The sequence below is a fragment of the Crotalus tigris genome, unplaced genomic scaffold (genome assembly GCF_016545835.1).
Source record: "Crotalus tigris isolate CLP2741 ecotype Arizona unplaced genomic scaffold, ASM1654583v1 scf7180000021444.432893, whole genome shotgun sequence".
NCBI classification, from domain to species: Eukaryota; Metazoa; Chordata; class Lepidosauria; order Squamata; family Viperidae; genus Crotalus; species Crotalus tigris.
The window spans coordinates 108,860-127,196 of record NW_024098514.1 but is presented as its reverse complement, the minus strand read 5'-3'; the positions used below and the strand labels follow the sequence as shown (position 1 = coordinate 127,196).

Below are 18,337 nucleotides of genomic sequence, written 5' to 3'. Positions count from 1 at the left end.
CGCCCCTCCCGGCGCCGCTGCAGACTCGGAAGGCGCCCCCCGCCCCGCATCCCTTCCCTGCGCCCCCCCCGCCCCCTTCCTAGAGTGGCGTTTTCAACCCAGGCGTCCCCCCGGACCCTCCGCCCTGGGGCTCCCCCCCTCCGTCACTTTCCGGGGCTCGGGGTGGCTGCCACTGGGCTGCCCGTGGGGAGCCAGAGCGGCCCCGTCAAAGCGAGGCCTCCCCCTCGCCCTCCTCCTGTCCCAAGCAAGCGAAGCCCAGAGGGAGCCGGGGTCTCCTGTGATACACAGCTGGCTGAGGAAGGGGGATCTGGGGGGGGGAACAAAGCTGCCCATAGAAAAGGGGGATCCAGGCTGTTCCCCCCCCACACACACAAATACCCCCATCCTCCTCCATGGGTTTGATTTCATTCATTTATTAACATTTTTTATTACCCGAACCTCACCACTCCCACCGATGCTCTTTGTTTATTAACACAACTTTGGACCCCCAAATAGAAAACCACCAATGTGGGGCATCTTAGACCATCCAGATCGTTTCAGCATTACTAATTATATTCTAGATTATCCTGCCTTTTTGCAGAAAAAGGTCCTTAAAATGTTGCCATCAAAAGTATTCAGCAAGATAACAAAAAGTTAAAAACATCATGAACAAAAAGGATTTTTCTTCACATCTGGCTTATGTGGGGTGAAGTCCCGTCCTTGGCAGGCCTTCTTTGTTGCCCCCCACAATCATTTTTTCTGCTTTGGTGTCACAGATAAAATGACCGATGCCGGACGCAGGAGTGTGTTTTCCTGCCCTGCGTGGCTGGGAGCAGCAGAAGAGCTGGACGGAGGCCGGGAGGTAAGGACAGACCTGTCCCCAGCTACCCACACACCCCCTGGAGCAGGAGGCACTTCCTTGCAATAAAGCCGACCGAGCACCAGGGGCTGCTGGTGCTTTCCCCTGGGCCGGGATCTCCGGGACCTGCGCAGAGCGAGCCCCGGGATGTTCCCCACACACAGCACACAGCACTTCCGGTCCCCCAATGGAGGGGGACGCGTCCTCCTCTCAGCAGCCATTCTGCACTTGGCTGAGAAAAGCCCAGCGAAGAGAGATTTTTCATTCTTGATGCAGCTGACCGGTTTTCGACCAGGCCAGGCCTCCTCAAAGGGACTAGCCACCTGTAGAGCCTCCCTCTGAGGCTCCCCAACCGTCCTGGCACAGTCACAGGGCCATGTGCCACCGTTGGGGGCCCGATGAAGGGTCTTCCATGCTCCTCATCTAGAGCACTCGTGTCCAGCAGTCGGGGGTCCATTTGGGGGGTCTTTGGCTCTGGAGCAGGCTCTTCGTTCCAGTAGCCCTGCAACCTGGTCTCGGTTGTGGAAGAAAAGGGCCGGAAAGGGGTCTGGGCCCCGCCTGCCAGAGTGAGGGATGAACCCTGGATAGGGAAGAGTCCCCCCCACACACACACAGGGAGAGTTGCTGAAGGAAGAAGCTTGTCTTTGGAGCTTAACAGCAGGCAGGAAGAGCAGAGAGAGGAGGGTGTAGAAGTGTAAGAGGTCAGAGTCTGGGAGAAGCTTTTTAATTCTTTAAACAACCAGAAAATGACACTCACACACCCCAGCAAGGCCCCCTCTCCACTCACGTCCAAGCAAGGGGCATCCAGATCCCAAAGGGGGAACTCCCTCGTCATCCCTCTGGAGGAGGGAGCAAAACCTTCCCTGCCTCAGAACAATGATTCTTACCTGGGTACAAAGTTAATTCATTAATAATAAACTAAGCTTGTTTACTCAGAGGCGAGTTCGGCGGGTGCCCACGCTGGAGCAGGGCCAAAACTGCCGCAAGAGTCCGAAATTCTTAAGCCTCTGTGATAAGCTTTGACGGAAAACAACCAATTAAAAATATCAGCGACCAGCGGTCCTCTTTATAAAAATGCAGGAAGGGATGTGGGGGTCCCTGTGGCTGAGAGGCCATCAGTTGACCGCTCGGAGTGGGAGATTTGTTCTCGGATCTGGTGGGGCTGGGACCCTCCTCCTGCTTTTGCAAGGGCCAGGCAGCGAGGGAGAAGGGACCCAGCCTTCTGAAATGTGTTACCATATTAATTCCCGTTAATTGGCCGTGCTGAAATATACAGTAATTACTATGGTCTCAAATTGCCTTGTTTCACCACCCTCCTCAGGTGCTTCGCAATATTTAAATCAGAATTAACCAGCCGGCCCTGGATCCTCTACCTTTGACGGGCATTGCCCGCCTGAGAGGATGCCCCCCCACAGCTCACCTTGGCCATAGCTGGAACTGGCCGCTCTCTCGTCCCCTGGATGTCCCATCTCCCAGCTGCCCTGGGAAAGTCGAGGGGCAGACAAGGGCTGGCTGGCCAGGCTAAGGCCATGCAGGGGAGAAGCTGGCGAAAGGAGAGGCCCCAAACAGAACTTATCCTTTGGCCTAACCCACCTGTCCGGCTCCAGGGCCCAGGACATCGCGGGGAGCATCCCATGGGGTGCACAGTGGGAGAGCAGCTGGGAGCCTCCCTCTGCCTCCACCCCACCAGTGCACTCGCCTCCACCTGGGCGCCAAGAGCCCCTCCGTGCAGCCGCAGCCAGCCCCCCCCCCAGGAGCAGAGCGAGTGCCCCAGAGCGGAGAGCTGAGCACGACCTGCTGGTCAGAGGGATTGGGGGGGGGAGGAATGTCTCGGCAGGGCACTCGAGGGGACCTGGGCATCCCTTCACCCCTGGCCAGCAGATGTGGCCGGTGGTCTTCTGCAAAGGAGCCGGAGGACAGAGCTCAGTCGCTCGCCTGGGACTCAAGGGCCGCTCAGACCCGCTTGCAAAGCCACGCAGGAGCATCTGGCTTGGCCTGGGGAAGACGCAGCCTCGGGGAAGCGGCTTTGGTAAAAGAACCCCTTCCCCAAATTGCCTAGCACTCTTCCTTGCAAGCTGGCCTGCCCAGGAGGCTGGATGAGTCTGGCTTGTTCATTCCTCTGTGGCTGCCTCCCCACTGAAGCTTTTAATCTGGCAATTCTCCCCATCTCTGTTTTCACACCCCCCCCTTTGATCCTCTAATCACTTTCTCTTCCCACTTTAAGGCACTTTGGGCCACGGAGAGAGTTGCAGCGCATACAAGAGAGAACATGAGATAATTAAACCACACACCACACGTGGAAGATGAAAGGAGGGTGATAACAGCCTGAACCAGAATCGGTTGCTAAATTAGATTGCTTTTCCAAACCAAGAAGATTCAAAGATAAGGTTTTAAACCTTTGAAATATAAAACACAAAATAACGAGAACGGAAGCATGAAACGACACAGCACAGCAGGAGGAGGAGAGGATTCGTTTATAGGAGAACAAAAGCTGAGTCCGTGTTAAAGCCCAGTTCGCAGCGGTTTTGGGGGAAAAAGGCTGGAAAAACGGTTTTGCTTCAAATGTGTTTGCTTTGCGAAAGCATCAGTCATACCCCAAAGGTGCCCAACCTTCTCTGCGCGGTCTGCGTGAAACTCAGTTTGGGATCTGAGGACAGCTGGCTCCGGGGGACTTGGGCTGTGGGATTGAATCAAAGGTGAGAGTGCTGGCTGTGCCTGGGAAACTTCCAAGTTGAGATCCCGCTGCCCATAATTCCCAGACAGCAGAGAGGAAGATAAATTTTAGGGGAAGCAGACGATGGCAGACTCTACCGAAAAAGGCAAGGCCATAGATAATGATGGCTTCATGCAGCCACAGAGCAGGATTCCTGGGAAAGCAGTGAAGATACGCAGGGCGCTCTGGATCGACTTGGCGCCCTGAACTTTCCCTCTCCAAGGAGCAGGATGGGTGCCCAGGATTCCTGTCAGCAATGCAGGAGGGTCGCTGCAGGGCACAAGCCTCGCACACAGCCGGAGCCCCACAGAGAGGAGCCACCAGGACTGAATCTGAAACCTCCTTAGCCCACCAGGACAGTACGGCTGCCACATCCACCCACCTTGCTTGTTTGCGGCCCGGCCTGCTCCATCAAAGGACGCCACAGGCAGCAATCGGGTGTGTGCAGCCTGCGTTGGTCCTCTCTTTGTGACAGAATGGGCGACCAAAGGCACTTGTGGGCACTCCGAGCATTTGAGCAGACAGGGACAGCGTCAACTGTGGGCTTAGCAAACTCGGAAAGGGCCGCTGGCATGAAGGAATCACATAAACTGGAAAATCCTTTCAGACGGATCCAACTTCCTTCTTTCACACTTTCCTCAGCCTCCAATTTGGGGCACCAGCAGGTTCCAACAGGTGGTTTCCGCATACATAAATACATGTTTGCCTTGCAAGCAGAATTCCAGTTGAGCCGGCCTGGCTGGCATGCAGGAAGAGCCTGGAATCGGCTTGCAGCCTCTCTCCCCCTCTGCCAAATCCCCCCACACTCTGCTTAGCCCCACTGAGCCAAGCAAGAATGTCAGGGGCTGCTGCTTGTCCAAAACCTCTTATGTTGGTTTCATCAAGCTGACTGCAGGCTTCACAGTGCTGGCTTTGCGGCCAAGGGGAGGGGGACTGAGGAGACTGGACAAAACCTGGAAGGGCACTCTCCCACCCACCCACACCGTCTGTGTATCTTCTTAGCTTTCTAAGCTATCCTGAGCTGATCTGATTAAGAAGAACATACTAATTAATCAACAGCAACGGCCAGCCAGGGGTTCAAGTCATTCTCTCCACCAGAAATTCACTCGGGCTGAAGAGACCAGCCGATGGAAGGAGCCAGAAGCAGAGGGACACCTGATGGGCAGGGGCTTTGAGGAGGGGGCATCTCGCAAGGTGCTCATCTGTTGGCAAAGCTCAGAGGCTGGTCTTGTCAATGGGCCCAGCCGTTTCCCAGGCACCCGTGGCAGGAGAGGAGTCGGGCCAGAGGAGGGCCATTGCCCCTGCTGAGAACGGAAGCCTCACGTGGGAAAATCACCGGACAGAGGGGAGGAGGCTGGATCGTGGCCTTTCCGAGGATGCCGCTGGGACCTTCCAATGGCCAGAGGCATTTTCAAGCATCTGCCTGGTCCCCCTTCAGCCTCCGGTTCCATTTGGAAGCTGCATCCCAGGATCACCAAGCAGGTGGGGGCAATTTGCTCAGAGAAGCTGGCTCCCGATCCAGGGAAGGGTGGAACCCCAGCACACGTCTCCATACACAATCACTGCCCCAGACTGGCACGCGGAGGAAGTTTGGCTGATTAAAGATGTGGCAAGGAGTTTCCAGGAAGCGCCACATCCTGCTTAGGAGGCGAGAGAGGCAGCCCCAAAGTCTCGGGGAGGCTGCCGGAAGGCGTTTTGGAGGAAAAGGGGAGCTGGCACAGCGAACAAAACTGCCAGGTTTTTTGCCTGGGTCTCACATTCCCACAGCGTGGTACTTGTCCATGTTGCATCTGCAGTGGAAGTTGACAGCTGTCGGTCGCCACCCCTTGGGACACAAGAGCCTCCAAGCAATAAAGCCAGCCTGGCACCATGTTTACCGGAGGCAGAAGTAACAGCCACTGGGCCAGGATCCGCGATCCAATCCTCCAGGCCCAAGGGATGTTTTTGGCTGCTACTTTTAAAATATCTGGAGCCCCAACTGCTGCTGGGAGGAACAGGAGACGCTGGCTCTTTTGAAGCACCTGAGCCGGAGGTGGTTTTCATTGCCTAAGGCAGGAATCCTACGAAAGGCTCCGAGTTCGTGTTCTTGGCCTACTTGACTGCAGCCTGCAGGGGAACAGGCCACGCTCCTGATGGGAGCTCCATGGGAAGCATTTGGGTGACCGGAGCAATGGAGGCCAGGATGAGCCTATGAATTTGTTGATCTCGAGATTTTTACTTTTTGCAAGCGTATCAAGTTCGTTAGCCTGCGAGTGCGGCTGTGACTTGCAACGCACGGCTGTGTTTGATTGAAGCGTCCCGCAGCACGGCTGCAAAAGATTGGGCATTGCCAGGGTGTGAACCAGGAGACGGTGAGAAAAGGGGCCAGGGTGCTGAAAAGAGGTGGGGAACCCAGGAGAAGTCCGAGCACCCAGTTCTCCCTCCTGAAGTAAACGCGAGTTTCAAGCCAAAGTGGCGTTTCCCCAACTGCCCTCTGTGCAGCCCTGAAGCCGCTCTCGGTTAGCGCCCTTCTTCGCCCGCCTTGAGGCCCAGCTGGCACAACCTGCCTGGGAGTCCCGTGTGACTCCCTGGGCGACAGGCTCACTGTGGGGAATGATGCCGCAAGCCGTGCTGAAAGAAAGCTGCTCCCTGCCCTCCTGCGAGGAAGCGCCAACAGGCGCTCCAGGGAGGGACAGCGCATGAATCACAGCCGAGTCTCAGCCAGCCAGGATGGGAAACCTGGGCAAACCCAGGCAGAGTTTTCCTCATCCAGAGGCCCACACACGTCGTTTCATGGGGCAAAGTGTGCCTCCCGTGCCCAGCCTGCAACCGTCTGCAGGGTCTGCTCCACTGGCCCTGCCCTGGCTGATCTTTGACGGGGACACGCAGAGCTCTGGATGGGCTAAAGGCCAAAGCTGTGGCCAGGACAGAGTGGACAACATGGGAACACCCAGGGAAGCTGACCGAGGTGCCCTGTGCAGTTTCCTTCCTCCAGGGAAGAGAGAGGTGTGGAAGGGGAGGTTCTGCCCTTGAGCTGATGGGAGGGGATCCAAGAGGATCAGCTTGGCAAGATTGAGTAATCTCCCAGGTCAAAGGTGCCTTCTCACTAGAGCTGGCTTCCTGGCTATAAAACCCTCGTAAAGGAAGCCGCCACGGGCCTCAAACAAATATCCAGTTGCCTCAACTTTCCCCTTGCAGCTCCTAGAACTGGGCGGAAACATTCCCTAAGCATCAGGCTGAGAAAAGATCACTTGGCCCGGCCTGGGATCCCACTGGCCTCTTCAGGACCTCTGTGGTTGTCGAGGGTCCCCCTTCACAGCAAAGCAGCTGGCCACCTGTCTTGCAGGCCCATGGGCCCCACCTGCGGGTGGACAGGTGAGGCCTCCCCCTTGCGCCAAGAGACTCGCAGATCTGAGCAGGGGGACCTGGCTGTTTGCACTTCCATCCGCCTCGCAGCCTCCTTGCAACCCAGATGCCGATTCTGACATTCACTGCAGCCTCCCAGAAAGCAAAGAGACGGAAGGAATCCCAACAGACTTACTTAAAAGGTTTATTTAACTTTTTTAAAATTTGAGGTAAAATATCTCATATCAACTTCCATAACAAAATACAGAGCTATCAGATACCCCTGGAAAAAATATGTATATTATACATATATTTCTATAACATTACATCATATATATAATATATATGCAAAGGTTTTTTTTTTTGAAGACTTTATAGAAAGTGGAACGTCTAAAGGCACTGCACAAAAGCATGAGGACTACTTACATTTTTTTTAGACACAATTTTAATCCTGCTTTACATGGACAAATACCTCAAGCTATGAGCTGCTGCCCCACTGTGTTTAGTTCGTCAGTCAGGGCCATCTCATGAAAACTTGTTTTCTCTTTTAAAAGGAGTGATCAGTAAATACTTTGCCACTTTTAACACTCTGAAGTTGAATTTTTTTTCCTAAGAAAAGAACCTAACGGGATGCCCCTCGAACCCAAGACCGGATCTCCCTTCCTAAGTCCCCCCCGCATCCCTAAGGCGCAAAAGGAGACAAGACCAAAGCAGGGGTGGAATAGAAGCCCCCCACCCCACCCCCGAGGTAAATTCTTCCCATCTGAGGGGAACACAGCACACCGTGTCCTCCCCCTCCCCAATGGGGAGGCAAGGGGTCTGCTGCAGGAGCAGGCTTCTGGATCTGAAGCCCCCGGCCCCCAACTCTGGCTTCCCTGCTGTTTGAGACCCCCCCATTGAAAACACCCTTGCCGAGGGCCTTTAACAGCTAGAAGCAGAAGCAGCCATCAGCTCCCCCCGTTCACCCCAAAGGCCCTCCCTGCAATCTCCTGGCGAGGGAGGGGGGCACGGCAAAAACCCATCTAAGATTTCCTATGGCTACAACACATCAAAACAATTTCCAAAAAGTATGCCCGCTTCTTTGATTAGTGGCAGACAGGATGCCCACCCTCCGCACCAGAGCAGCGGCTTCAGTTTTTGGCACAAAGAGCCATTTGGGCTGGCGGGCCGGGGTGCCCAACGCAGCTCACCAGGTGAAGGAGCGGGAGGCAGCCCCCGACCCACCTGGGGCTGGGGAAGGAGGCACATCCCAGGTGCCGGAACGCCCCCATGGCCCCAGCCCCCCCCCCCAAAGCACCCAAAGCCCTTTTCTCCCTGAACAGGCATCGCAGCTCTCCATGCAGGGGAGCCCCCCCACCCCCAAAGCCCAGAGGCAGTGATTGCAACGGGCATAAGGTGGCATTGGTGCTCACCCCCACAGCCCTCCCTCTCCCCAAAGAACCCCGGCAGCCCCCACCCCGTGACCCCCACCCCTTCTGGCACTTGGGTTCAATAGAAGAAAAGAGTGCACATCCCAGGCAAAGGCGGCTTTTCACGTTTCAGTTCCTGAGTTTTGGGCCCCACGGCCAGCCCCCTTCCTCTGGGGGAGAAGAGGACCCCCAGGGGCCCTCCCCTCCCCTCCCCCCACAAAGCAGAAAGGGTCTAAGGCTTAGGCATGCAAGGGGGCAGCTGAAGCAAGGGGAAAGAGCTTTTGACCGGATACCAGACCGGTCTGCAGGTAAGAGCAGAGACACCCCTGTCACCCCCCCCAGCGCCCCCCCATGCAAAGCCTCCTCCATGGCTTTCTCCACATGCTACAAACACAAATCCTGCAGAAGTCTCCAGCTACACCTTGCAAGACCAGGCTCCCTCGCTCGTAATGAACAGGAGAGTGGGTGTCCAAAAAGGGGCAGCTCCCTTTAGAGACCCCCCCATCTTCTGAAGCCACAGAATCCTTAAGCCCCCCCCCCAGCAGGGGAGGGACCACTGAGACTGTGCCTGCCACAGCCCCCAGGAGAGAACCTGGCCCAACTGAGGGCACCAACCCCCCCCCCTTCGTTTACTCTGCCCGTTCGGCAGCCCCCCAGTTAAGAGCTTCCGGCAGGAGTGCCAGGCAGTCCGAGCCCCCGGCTGGTGGAGAAGCCCCCCCGCCCATGTCCTCCAGGGCCACTCTCGCAAAGGGCCCACATTAAGGCAGTCACAAAAGGGCAGAGAGCCGCCCTGGGCTGTCTCCCCCTCAGACCCCCCCCCAAAGACCGGAAGTGAAGAAAGAAGGGGCAAAAAATGGGGTGTGTTGAAGGCATCTGGGTCTCTGTTTCACTTCCTGTCCATCCCTGAAGCTTCAAGAGCAATACTTGCCATGGCTTCTTCTACAGTCAGTTCCCCCCACCCCCCCTCTAATATTTCTCAAAGTTGCTCTGCAGGCTACCAAGCCCCCCCCCCCAGCCCTCCTGTGGGCTGCGGGCTTTGTCTCACCTCCCAAAATGTCCACTTCCAAAATTGAAAGACAGTGCAATGTTCCAGCCCCCCCCCCCAATCCCTCTCCCAACATAACGTCCACAGACGTGAGACAGCATCTACCTCTGACCGGGAAGGGAGACCCCTCCCCAGCAAGCGACAACAGAGATTCAGATGAGCCCCCACGGCTATCGACCCCCTCCTGAGAAACGAGGGCGGGTCCACTGGAGGCGCTGCTGCTGCTGCTACATCCACCATGCAGAAGTGGCCGAGGGGGGCGGGGGCCTTGCAAGCCAAGGAGCACCCCCTCCTATGGGACATGAAAAACTATTTTACCTGCAATGCACACGCTTGCACACGCACTCACACACACACACACACACACACAAAGCAACCCCACCCTCCCACTCCGCAAGTTTAGTGAAGCCATCCTCGCCTTCCTCCTGCCCCCCAGCCAGGAAAACCTTGCTACATGACACCTCAGAGCCGCCCTGGGATGCCCCCTCCGTCCTAAGTATCCACCGCAGCCTTGGGGGCCAGCAGGATGTGGGGCGTGTCCAGGCTGCCAGCCCAGGAGGGTTTCCTGCTCAGGGCCTCCTCGGGGGCCTCGGCCAGCCGGTCCCCGTTCCAGCGACGCTTCAGGCGCAGCTTGGGGGGCATGACGGCATCCTCCCTCTTCTCCAGGGCGCCCGGCTCCGCCCCGGGCTCCTGCGCGGGGGGCTTCTCGGCGGCCCCTTCCTCCTGCTTCAGCTTCTTGGCCAGGCCAGGCACCATGGAAGTGCCAGGCCAGGCCGGGGCGGCCGGGTGCAGGAAGAGCGTCTTCTCCTGGGGCAGCTCCGGGCGGAGGGGCTGAGGGGCCGAGCCCTCGCTCTCCTCCCGCCCCGCCGGGACCCCCTCTGGGGAGTCGGTGCCACCGGGTTCCTGATCAAAAGCCCGCTCCAGCTTGATCCGGGGGGGCGACAGAGGCGGCCCGGTGCCCCCCTCGCTCTCGTGCCGCTCCCGGTGTTTGCGCCCGGCGGGCGGGGGCTGCAGCTTGATGGGGAAGGGGGCCTGCTCCTCAGGGGGCGGCTGGTAGGGCAGGGGCGGGATGATGAGGCTGGGGTAGCGGGGGAAGGTCCGGGGGCTGAGGTGGTAGTTGAAGACGGAGCAGGCCTGGGAGTGCAGGTAGCGCTTCATCTCCTCGGGGCTGAAGGAGAAGCAGCTGCCGCCCCCGGGCCCAAAGGGGCTCATGGCCGAGGAGGGGCTGTAGGAGAAGAGGGTGGGCGTCAGCGACAGGGCAGGGGAGAGGGGCATGTTGAGCACCCCCCCACGGGGAGGGAGGGGCGACCCGGCAAAAGGGCTGTGCGTGTCTGGGTAGAGGCCAGCCCGGCCAAAGAGGGGCAACACCAGGTCCGACTTGCGCTTCGGGTGGCCGACGGTGCCCGGGGCAGCCGCCGTGTTGCGGGAGGCCAGGAGGTCGACCCTGCGGTGCCAGTCGGGCGACCCTCTGTCCAGCTCCAGCGCCGGAGACGCCTTCTCATCCACGCTGCCGTTGCTGAGCACCTCTTGGCCCAGCGGCCCCAGGGCCCTGCCGGAGAAGCAGCCCGGCTGGGAGTCCTCGCTGGGCGACTGGCCCTCCAGGGGGGAGAAGTGGAAGCGGGACGCAGCCGTGGGCACCGGAGGGGCGCTCTGGGGCACGGCGCCTGGGAGGGAAGAGGAGGAGTCAGAGGGGGCTCCCAGAAGTGGCACTGGGCTCTCTTAGCAGCTTCCGGAGGTCGGGGAGCTCAGGCCGTGGGCCTTAAATGATTCAGACCCAGGCCTGATGCAGCCCCCCCCTCCCACAAATGGTCCCCAGAAGCCCAGCAGATCTGCCCAGCCCCTCCCTCGGGTGCTATCTGGGGAGGGGCCCTTGTCAAAGGCTCAGGTTTGGTCCAGAGACCCTCTTCCCGCCTCCGCTACAGCCCAGGCCTGTCTTCAGCAAGGACGCAACACCAGGATGGCAGAGCTGGGGGGCTGAGGATGCCAGGTCCCAAGTCAGGGCCAGAGGGCTCTCTCCAGGCAAAGCGGGCAGAGAGGGTCTTTCTCCCCTCCTGGAGGAGAGGCACAAAGGGCCTTGCGACTCCCCACCCCCACCCCCACCCCCACCCAGGAAAGAGGAGAGACAGCCCCGGCCCTCTCCCTCCCGAGCTGGGTGGGGCGTTAGCCTCCCCAGGCAACAGAGAAGAAAACAGGCTGTAATCACAGGGCAGCTTCCAGCCGCTCCGCTCGCTGCCAGCCTCAGGGCGCGCAGGGCGTGGCCGAGAGGAATCAGGGTGAGCAACTGCCCGGACTTGTTCCTGCACTTGTCCAGGCCACGGGGGGGGGTGCAACCCTGCTCTGCTCTTGGGCCCGGCTTTCGGCTGAGGGCTGCCAGGTCACGTGGCCGGACCCTCTTGGCAAGGAGCCTTCACGCCGTGGGACGACTTCCATGGCCCCACCACAAAACAAAAAGCTACTAAACCAAAGAACAAGTGGGCAATCGTGCCGTTAGGCAGAAGGAAACAAAGGTGAACGAGGGGGAGAAGCCGGACGTGGGAAGAGCGGGACCTCCCCCCCACAGAAAGGGGGGACAGCCAAGCCGCACAGAGGGAAGCCTTGGCCCATGGCGCCTGTCCCGAGCGCAGAGGCTCCCTGCCTGGGGGCAAAGAGCCCTCCACAGCAGGCTGAGGGATGGCTTCTGACAAGGCCCAATCCTTGCCAGCACCAGGAATGAGGAGTTCTCCCCTGGCCTCGCCACCCCAACAGAGGGGAGACAAAACACTGGTGCGAGGAGCCCTTCGTGAAAGCCCCGGATCTGGAGGTCGACTCGGGGCAGAACCCTGGAAAGCTGCCGGGCTCTCCCTCTTCCCAGCCACACCCTGCACAGCCAGTCAAGGAGGCCAGGGCTCCTCTGCCAGGCCCGGGGCGGCTACCGGTTCCCACATTGGGGAGGGCCTCTCTCCTGGCTGCTTTTTTTCCCAAGCCCAGGAAAAGCAGGACATCCAGGGCGGGCAGCTGCTCAGCTCAGCCCTCGCTCCGCCAGGGGCCGAGTGCCAAGCGTGCCATTACCACCAGGAGAAAGAAAGGGCCTGCGCTGGAGTTCATTTCTGAGAAGGGCTTCAGAAGCAGCAGAGGGCCCGGCCACGGGGGCAGCAGGTCTGGCCAACCCAGGAAACAAGCCCTTGCCAGTCGGAGCAGGGGGCCAGCCCCCTTCGCAGACCCAGGGAAGGGGGAAAGCCAGATGCACAAAAGAGCCGCTCTTCGGCTGGGGGAAAAGCCACATCGCCAGAAATTTTAGGGTGGTGGTGAACACAGACCAGCTGCCCTCCACCTGATTCCCAGAGGCCAAAGGAGAGGAAACCTGGCAACTGCCAAGGACCGTCCGGGCCTTCAGACTCGGTGCCCAGGCTGGACAACTGGAAAGGCCCGGTTTCCGAAGCTCCCTTGGGCCAGACACTCGCTCTCAGCCCAGCCTACTCTGCAGGGAGACTACAGGACTCGCAAATGGAACAAATAAAAACATTCCTCTCGCCAACCTGCCAGGCCTCCCCCTCCCACCCCAGCAGAGCCGGGACCACTGACCCATCTCACCAGTGGGGCGGAGGTTAAGGAAGGGGTAACTGGGCATCACGAGTTTGTTGAAGTTGAACTTGTAGGTGAACCTCTTGCCCTTCGTCTTGTGCAGGATCCGCTTGTTGTAGTAGTACCTGCCGAGCGGAAAACCAAGGAAAGCCGCCCGTCACTCCCCTTGGGAAGAGGTGTCCGAGTGGCAGGAGGAAAGACCCAGGCCGGCAGCCCTTCTCTCCAACCAACAGGGCCTTTACATCCTGGGAAGCTTTTCCCCCCCCCCCCCGGTCACACAAACACACACGGAAAGGAAGAGCTCTGAAAATTAGAGATTTTCCCTCTATTATGCAACGCAGGGAAGAAAAGCCGTGCCGACCAGGCCACCAGGGTCCACAGCTTGGCACCGGATCAGGTCCACTGCTCTGCCAACAGCGAGGGCGGGCACGGGGAAGATCCCAAGAAGGCAGCCAGGGGACGCCAGCAACCAGAGCTCAGGCCCCAGGAGTTTTTTCACCCAGGTGGTTCCCCGGCAACAGAGACCCACGCGCCCAGGAAATCCTTGGGGCAGGCAGGCCCTCCAAAACTATGGGGAGCCTGCAGGGCTGCGGGCTCTGGACTCGTGGCATCCCAGGCAGGACAAATAAATGAAGGCAGGTGGACTTTTCCAGCGAGTCTCAGCAACTCACTTGATGAAGGAACCCAGTGCTCAAAGACCCCGGATGGCAAGTCTGTTCCAGAACCGTCTCTCCCAGGTGTTTCCTGTTAAGACTGCTGGCATTCCCCAGGCCGTGGGGGGAGGGGGCAGGGGTCACCGGAAAAACCTCCAGATCCACCTGACCCCTCTTTCTCCGCCAGCATCACTCTCACCTGAGAGCCCGGCTCAGCTTGTCGTAGTTCATCTGGGGCTTGCATTTCCTCCGGCCCCACAGTCGGGCCACTTCGTCCGGATCCTTGATGACAAACTCCCCGTATTCGCCCTGCTGCCAGGCGATCACGTGCCGGAACTCCTCCTTCTGCAGCAGCTCCAGGATGAAGTGCCAAAGCTGGATCTGGCGGGAGCCAGGGCTGGATTCGGTCTTGTACGCCCAGTCAGGGAAATGATAGCCTGGCAGACCAAAAAGCAAAGCCCGGGGTCAGAAAGAAATGGCTACCTGCAAGCCAACAACCTCTCCTCATCCTCTGAAGGGAACCGATTTCATGCTGAGCCGAGTGGTGCAGATGCGGATTTCCAGCCAGGCCAACGCTGGCAGGAAACAGTCTGCTGAGGGAAACACACACACACATCCAGCAAAGGCTCCTGTCTTCAGGATGCTGCTCCAGCAAAGGCCTTGCCATCTTTGCCCTGGGCCAGGGAAGCCAGGGCCCCAAAACCAGTCTGCCCACAAGCTGCCTCACCTCCTCCTCCTTCTGGCTTCTCCACAATGGGGCAGCCTGCCTTCATGTCTCTGCTCCTGCTGTGTGTTCCGCAAGGGTGGCCAGAGGCGGGGGAAAAAAAAGAAAAACCACGGTTACCTGTCGGCGCATGATTACCGGGCACGCAACATATCCTCGCCCAAGGAAACGGCTGCCCGGCAGCTCCCACAAAGCACCACCCAGGGTTTCACTGGTTTATCGAGACTGCAATCGCACCCCACCCAATCTAGCTACCGATCGTAAACACGGCACTGAACGTCAACGCCAGGACGGCTCCTGGGCTGACACACCCGCCGGCGGAAAAGGATTTCCTCGCCGGCTGCTCCCAGCAGCAAGGCAGACCAACCCGCTCTCCGACCAGAGGGCAGCTCCCCCCCCCTCCTCAGTCCTTTCCTGAAATAAATTCCGGGGCTCCCCCACTCCGGGCCCCAAAGGCTCAGAGGACGAGAAGGGAGAGCCGAGGCCCAGCGCCCCCTCCTCCCTCCGCTTCTGCTTCCAAGCGGCCGGGCTCCACTGGCTGTCTGTCTGTCGGGGAGCCCTCTCGCCCTCGGGGCTCCCGGCCGGCTTCCTTCACTCCGCCACGCCCGGGTTTGAAGAGCGGGGTCGTCGGGCCGGGCCAGCGGCGGAGCCTCCCTGCTCTCCTGCCGACGAGGGGCCCAGAAGGGAGCGCGGCTGCTGCGGCCGGACCGGGCCCGGCCGCCCTCGGCCAAGTGGAGCAGCGGCACCGGGGGCAGCCGGCCTGTCCTCCCCTCCACCCAGGGCGCTGGGCAGGGGAGCCCCGGTCCTCCATCGGGGCGGCCTCGAGAAGCGGCCCCGTCCGGGCTCTCTCCGGCGCCCGAGGGGGACCCGGGGCGGGGCTGGCCCACTAGCCGGCAGAGAATCCCGCCCCTCCGGCCCTGGAACCCCCCGCCGGCGCCGGCCCTCCGCTGCCCGGACGGGGAGGCCGGGGGCCGCCCCGAAGCGCCCGGGAGGGGAGGGTGGGAGCTGGGGTATCCGCCGCCCCGCGCCCGGCCAGGGGAAGGCCCGACCCTCCGCCGCGCCAGGCCCGCGCTCACCTGATCGCCGGCCGGCCGGCTGGGGCTCCGTCGGCGGGTCGGTGCGGCCTGCCGGGCTGCGCGGCCGCTTCTGCTGCTGCTCCTGCCGCCGCCGCCGCCGCCGCCTCCCGTCGCTCCGCCGCCGATCCTCGCCCACTTCCAGCGCCAGCCACCGGAAACGGAAACGCCTCCTCGACGGGCCGCCCGCCCACACGCCCTGACTCACCGCGCGCCACTTCCGGGGGAGACGACGTGCGGGAGGCGCTTCCGAGCTGGGCGGCCGGAGCGTCCGTCACTTCCGAACCGTCGCTTCGAAATGGGCCGCTCTGTCCCCTCCTCTCTATCCCCGCCAGAGTCAAGTCCGCCGGTCAATTCTCGGGCTCCCGCTCGCGAACCCCCCCCGTCCCGCCCTGCTCCCGCTCCGGCTGGGGAGAGAAGAGCGGGAGGCCCCGAGGCCCCCCCCGTCCTCAGCAGGCGGCCCGATCCTCAGTAGCGCCTGCAGGCGGGCGAGGATGCCCGGCGGGGCTGCGGGGCGCAGGCGGGCTCCCCCCGGGCTCGGGCATCCCTGGAAGGCGGCCGGAGGAGCCCTCCGCCTCTTCCGAGGCAGCAGCACCGCCCTGCGGAGAAGCGGCCGAACAGCAGGCAGGGTCGGCAGCTGGGAAGATCTCTGCCTTGCTTGCAAAGGAGGAGCCGCGGCGGGGACGGGTCTGGGGCTCCGCTCGGGACCCTCCGCCAGCCGCAGTTGGGCATGGAGTACCCGTGGCTCTTCTTCCCTGCCGGGCTCCGTCCCCGGTCCTCCTCCACACACCTCCTCTGGGCCGGACAGGAATTAGAGCACCGCTCCCCGTGAGCTCTCGTCCCTGCTCGGTTTCCGGAGGGGTCTCGAGGGGGAGCCCCAGGCAGTCAAGCCAATTGGGAAGGCTGATAGAAATCTCGCCCCCCCCCCTTCTCTCCTTTTCTGAGTGTTTATAACTTCCCACCTGGTTTGTATAAGCATTATAATCACACCTCTGCTGCTGGACGGGCCCCGGGAATTCCCTGAATGGCTCAGACTTAATATTTCCCCTGGAAGCAGGCAGGCGGGCAAGGGGCTGCGCTGCCCAAGTGCTGCTTCTGTTGCATCCACACATTTCAAGAGGGACTCAAAGTAGGGCACGACCTCACAACCACAATGGAACCCGGTGGTCCTGGTTGCCTCGAGACAGGTGAGGGTTCCAAGGGTGACAGTTCAGCTGGCATCAGGATGCAGAACTGGTTCTCTCTTAATCGGCATCTCCGCAGGTGAGGCCAAATTGGGCAGGTAAGGCCCACAGATCGCCAGGGCGAGTCTTTCACAGCCATGTCTGCCTGGCCTCGGGAACAGAGTAGCCCCAGAGATCACCTCCAGTTGTCCAGGGCCTCTTCTGACCATCTTGAGGACACCCTTAACTGGAGGGAGAGCTGGCCCACATTGGCAATGTTTGTGGTCTGGGCACCAGTGGGCTCAATTTCCTGGCAGCCAATTTTTGTTTTTTCCCCCCTAGGTCCATCTATGAGAAGAACAGACCGTAAGTATCTGCCTCTGTGGAACTCAAAGAAAGCCTTGTCAAGTAAGGCAGGGCAAATGAGGGAGATCTTGGTGCCGGAAAGAGAAAATGGGTTTTAGATACCCTTGTCTTCTCTGGAAATTCTTGAGTCATTGGCTGCCGTGGATCGATGGGTGTCTTTTTGTGTGGCATCACAAACACGCTTTGCTTGGTATTTGCAGGTTTTCCGAGGATGATAAAGCAGAAACCCAGGATGAAGCTGAAAGAGACCCCGTTGTAGGAGAAGGCGAGTGAAGATTTGGAGGTTTACTTCTTTGAAGCTCCAGGAGGTCTTGGGGGCTCTGGAGAAATGCACATGTTTTGAATCAGGGCAGAAGCTGGGGGGCAGGGGGTTGAGGAGGGGAGAGAGCCCCCACTGACATGTTTTGTGCCCTTCCTTTCCATCTTTCCAGGTTGTCTTCTTCAGCTGCAGCCCCAACCAGGTCCAGCTGCTGCAAGTGGTAAGCCTCACAGAGGTGACCTCCAAGCAGGTGCCCAAGCAGCTGCCATTGCTAACTCTACCGCCCCTCCCCTCGGCAGGTGATCCAGAGGCCCCCAGCAAGGCTCAGGCTGACCGCTTGGTTCCTGACTCCTCGGCCTCCAAGGCCATTTGCCCAGAGGCTGCCCTTCCGGCTCCTATGCCTCCAGAGGAGATCATGGCTTTGATTCAGGAGCTGCAAGCTGCACATGAGTTCCAGTCTTCTCACTTCCAAGAGCGTACGTTGGGAGGGCGCCTTCCCCTGTTCCTCCCTTGGTGGAGAGGGAAAAGGCCCAAAGGTTTTGTTCTCATGGGACTCTCTCCTTCCAGGCAGGCAGGATCTTCGCAGCTGCCACGATTGCCTGAAGTCCATGAAGACGCTCAAGGAGCACCTCCAGGCTGTGAAGGCCAGGCTGTGGCACGTGGAGACCATGCTAGGCATTCAGGTCCCACCTCAAGAACTGGACCCGGAGGAGGAACAGGAGGAGCCAAGCGCCCAGGACAGCCCCTGCGACCCAGATCTTGTTCCTGCCCCCCCCCTTGTCTAATGGGGGGGCCTGAGATGCAAGGAAAGCCGGCACAGCAGCATAAATAGAGATCTGCAGTCTCTAACCAGCAAATCTTTTGTTGTTTTCTTTTGTTGAGTGCTGCTCTCCAAAGTTTCTGCTCTGCTACTTCATCTATGGTGGTGGTGGAGGGTTGGGTTGCATTCCTTTATTAAGGGACAGGTGAATAACATTGCAGAAACAGTGGGCGGGGGACAATCGGCCCGACAGTCTGTAGCTGAAGAAGACTCTTCTGTCATCCCGTGAAATGCGTTTTCTCCAGTGCTCTGCAATGAAGCGGAATTGACAGAAATTGAAACATCTCAGAATAAAATGGGAGGATTCTGACATCCTCAGCCAGCAGTAAGAAAAGCCAGCTGGGAATTTGAAGTCGGAGGCCGCCTGCCCACCGGCCGGCAGACCGACG

At 59.7% G+C, this 18,337-nt stretch overlaps 2 protein-coding genes and 1 long non-coding RNA gene across 5 annotated transcripts; 1 reads left to right on the top strand and 2 right to left on the bottom strand.

The window, feature by feature from the left end:
- Positions 1–3,296: 3,296 nt before the first annotated feature.
- On the bottom strand, positions 3,297–8,198 carry LOC120296672. The gene is made up of 2 exons (XR_005553549.1): positions 3,934–8,198; positions 3,297–3,515 (listed from the first exon to the last, which is right to left on the bottom strand). It is a non-coding gene; the product is annotated as an uncharacterized LOC120296672 (long non-coding RNA).
- A 1,130-nt stretch (positions 8,199–9,328) lies between these two features.
- Positions 9,329–15,489, bottom strand: LOC120296652 (ETS translocation variant 3-like). Its single transcript, XM_039318500.1, has 5 exons — positions 15,344–15,489; positions 14,271–14,329; positions 13,743–13,980; positions 12,900–13,015; positions 9,329–10,993 (listed from the first exon to the last, which is right to left on the bottom strand). Exons 2-5 carry the CDS (start codon positions 14,314–14,316, stop codon positions 9,822–9,824), a joined length of 1,572 nt encoding a protein of 523 aa, XP_039174434.1. The 5' UTR covers positions 14,317–14,329; positions 15,344–15,489; the 3' UTR covers positions 9,329–9,821.
- Positions 15,490–15,726: 237 nt separating this feature from the next.
- On the top strand, positions 15,727–17,977 carry LOC120296655. Of its 3 annotated transcripts, none has more exons than XM_039318510.1 (6): positions 15,727–16,603; positions 16,846–16,869; positions 17,070–17,134; positions 17,301–17,348; positions 17,428–17,604; positions 17,700–17,878. In XM_039318510.1, the coding sequence occupies exons 1-6, from the start codon at positions 16,494–16,496 to the stop codon at positions 17,729–17,731; spliced, it is 456 nt and encodes a 151-aa protein (XP_039174444.1). In that variant the 5' UTR covers positions 15,727–16,493; the 3' UTR covers positions 17,732–17,878. The 3 variants fall into 3 exon arrangements, with proteins under 3 accessions (XP_039174444.1, XP_039174443.1, XP_039174442.1); XM_039318509.1 differs by having other exon boundaries at positions 15,748–16,168; positions 17,696–17,977; XM_039318508.1 differs by having other exon boundaries at positions 15,756–16,603; positions 17,696–17,977.
- The last annotated feature ends 360 nt before the right edge of the window (positions 17,978–18,337 follow it).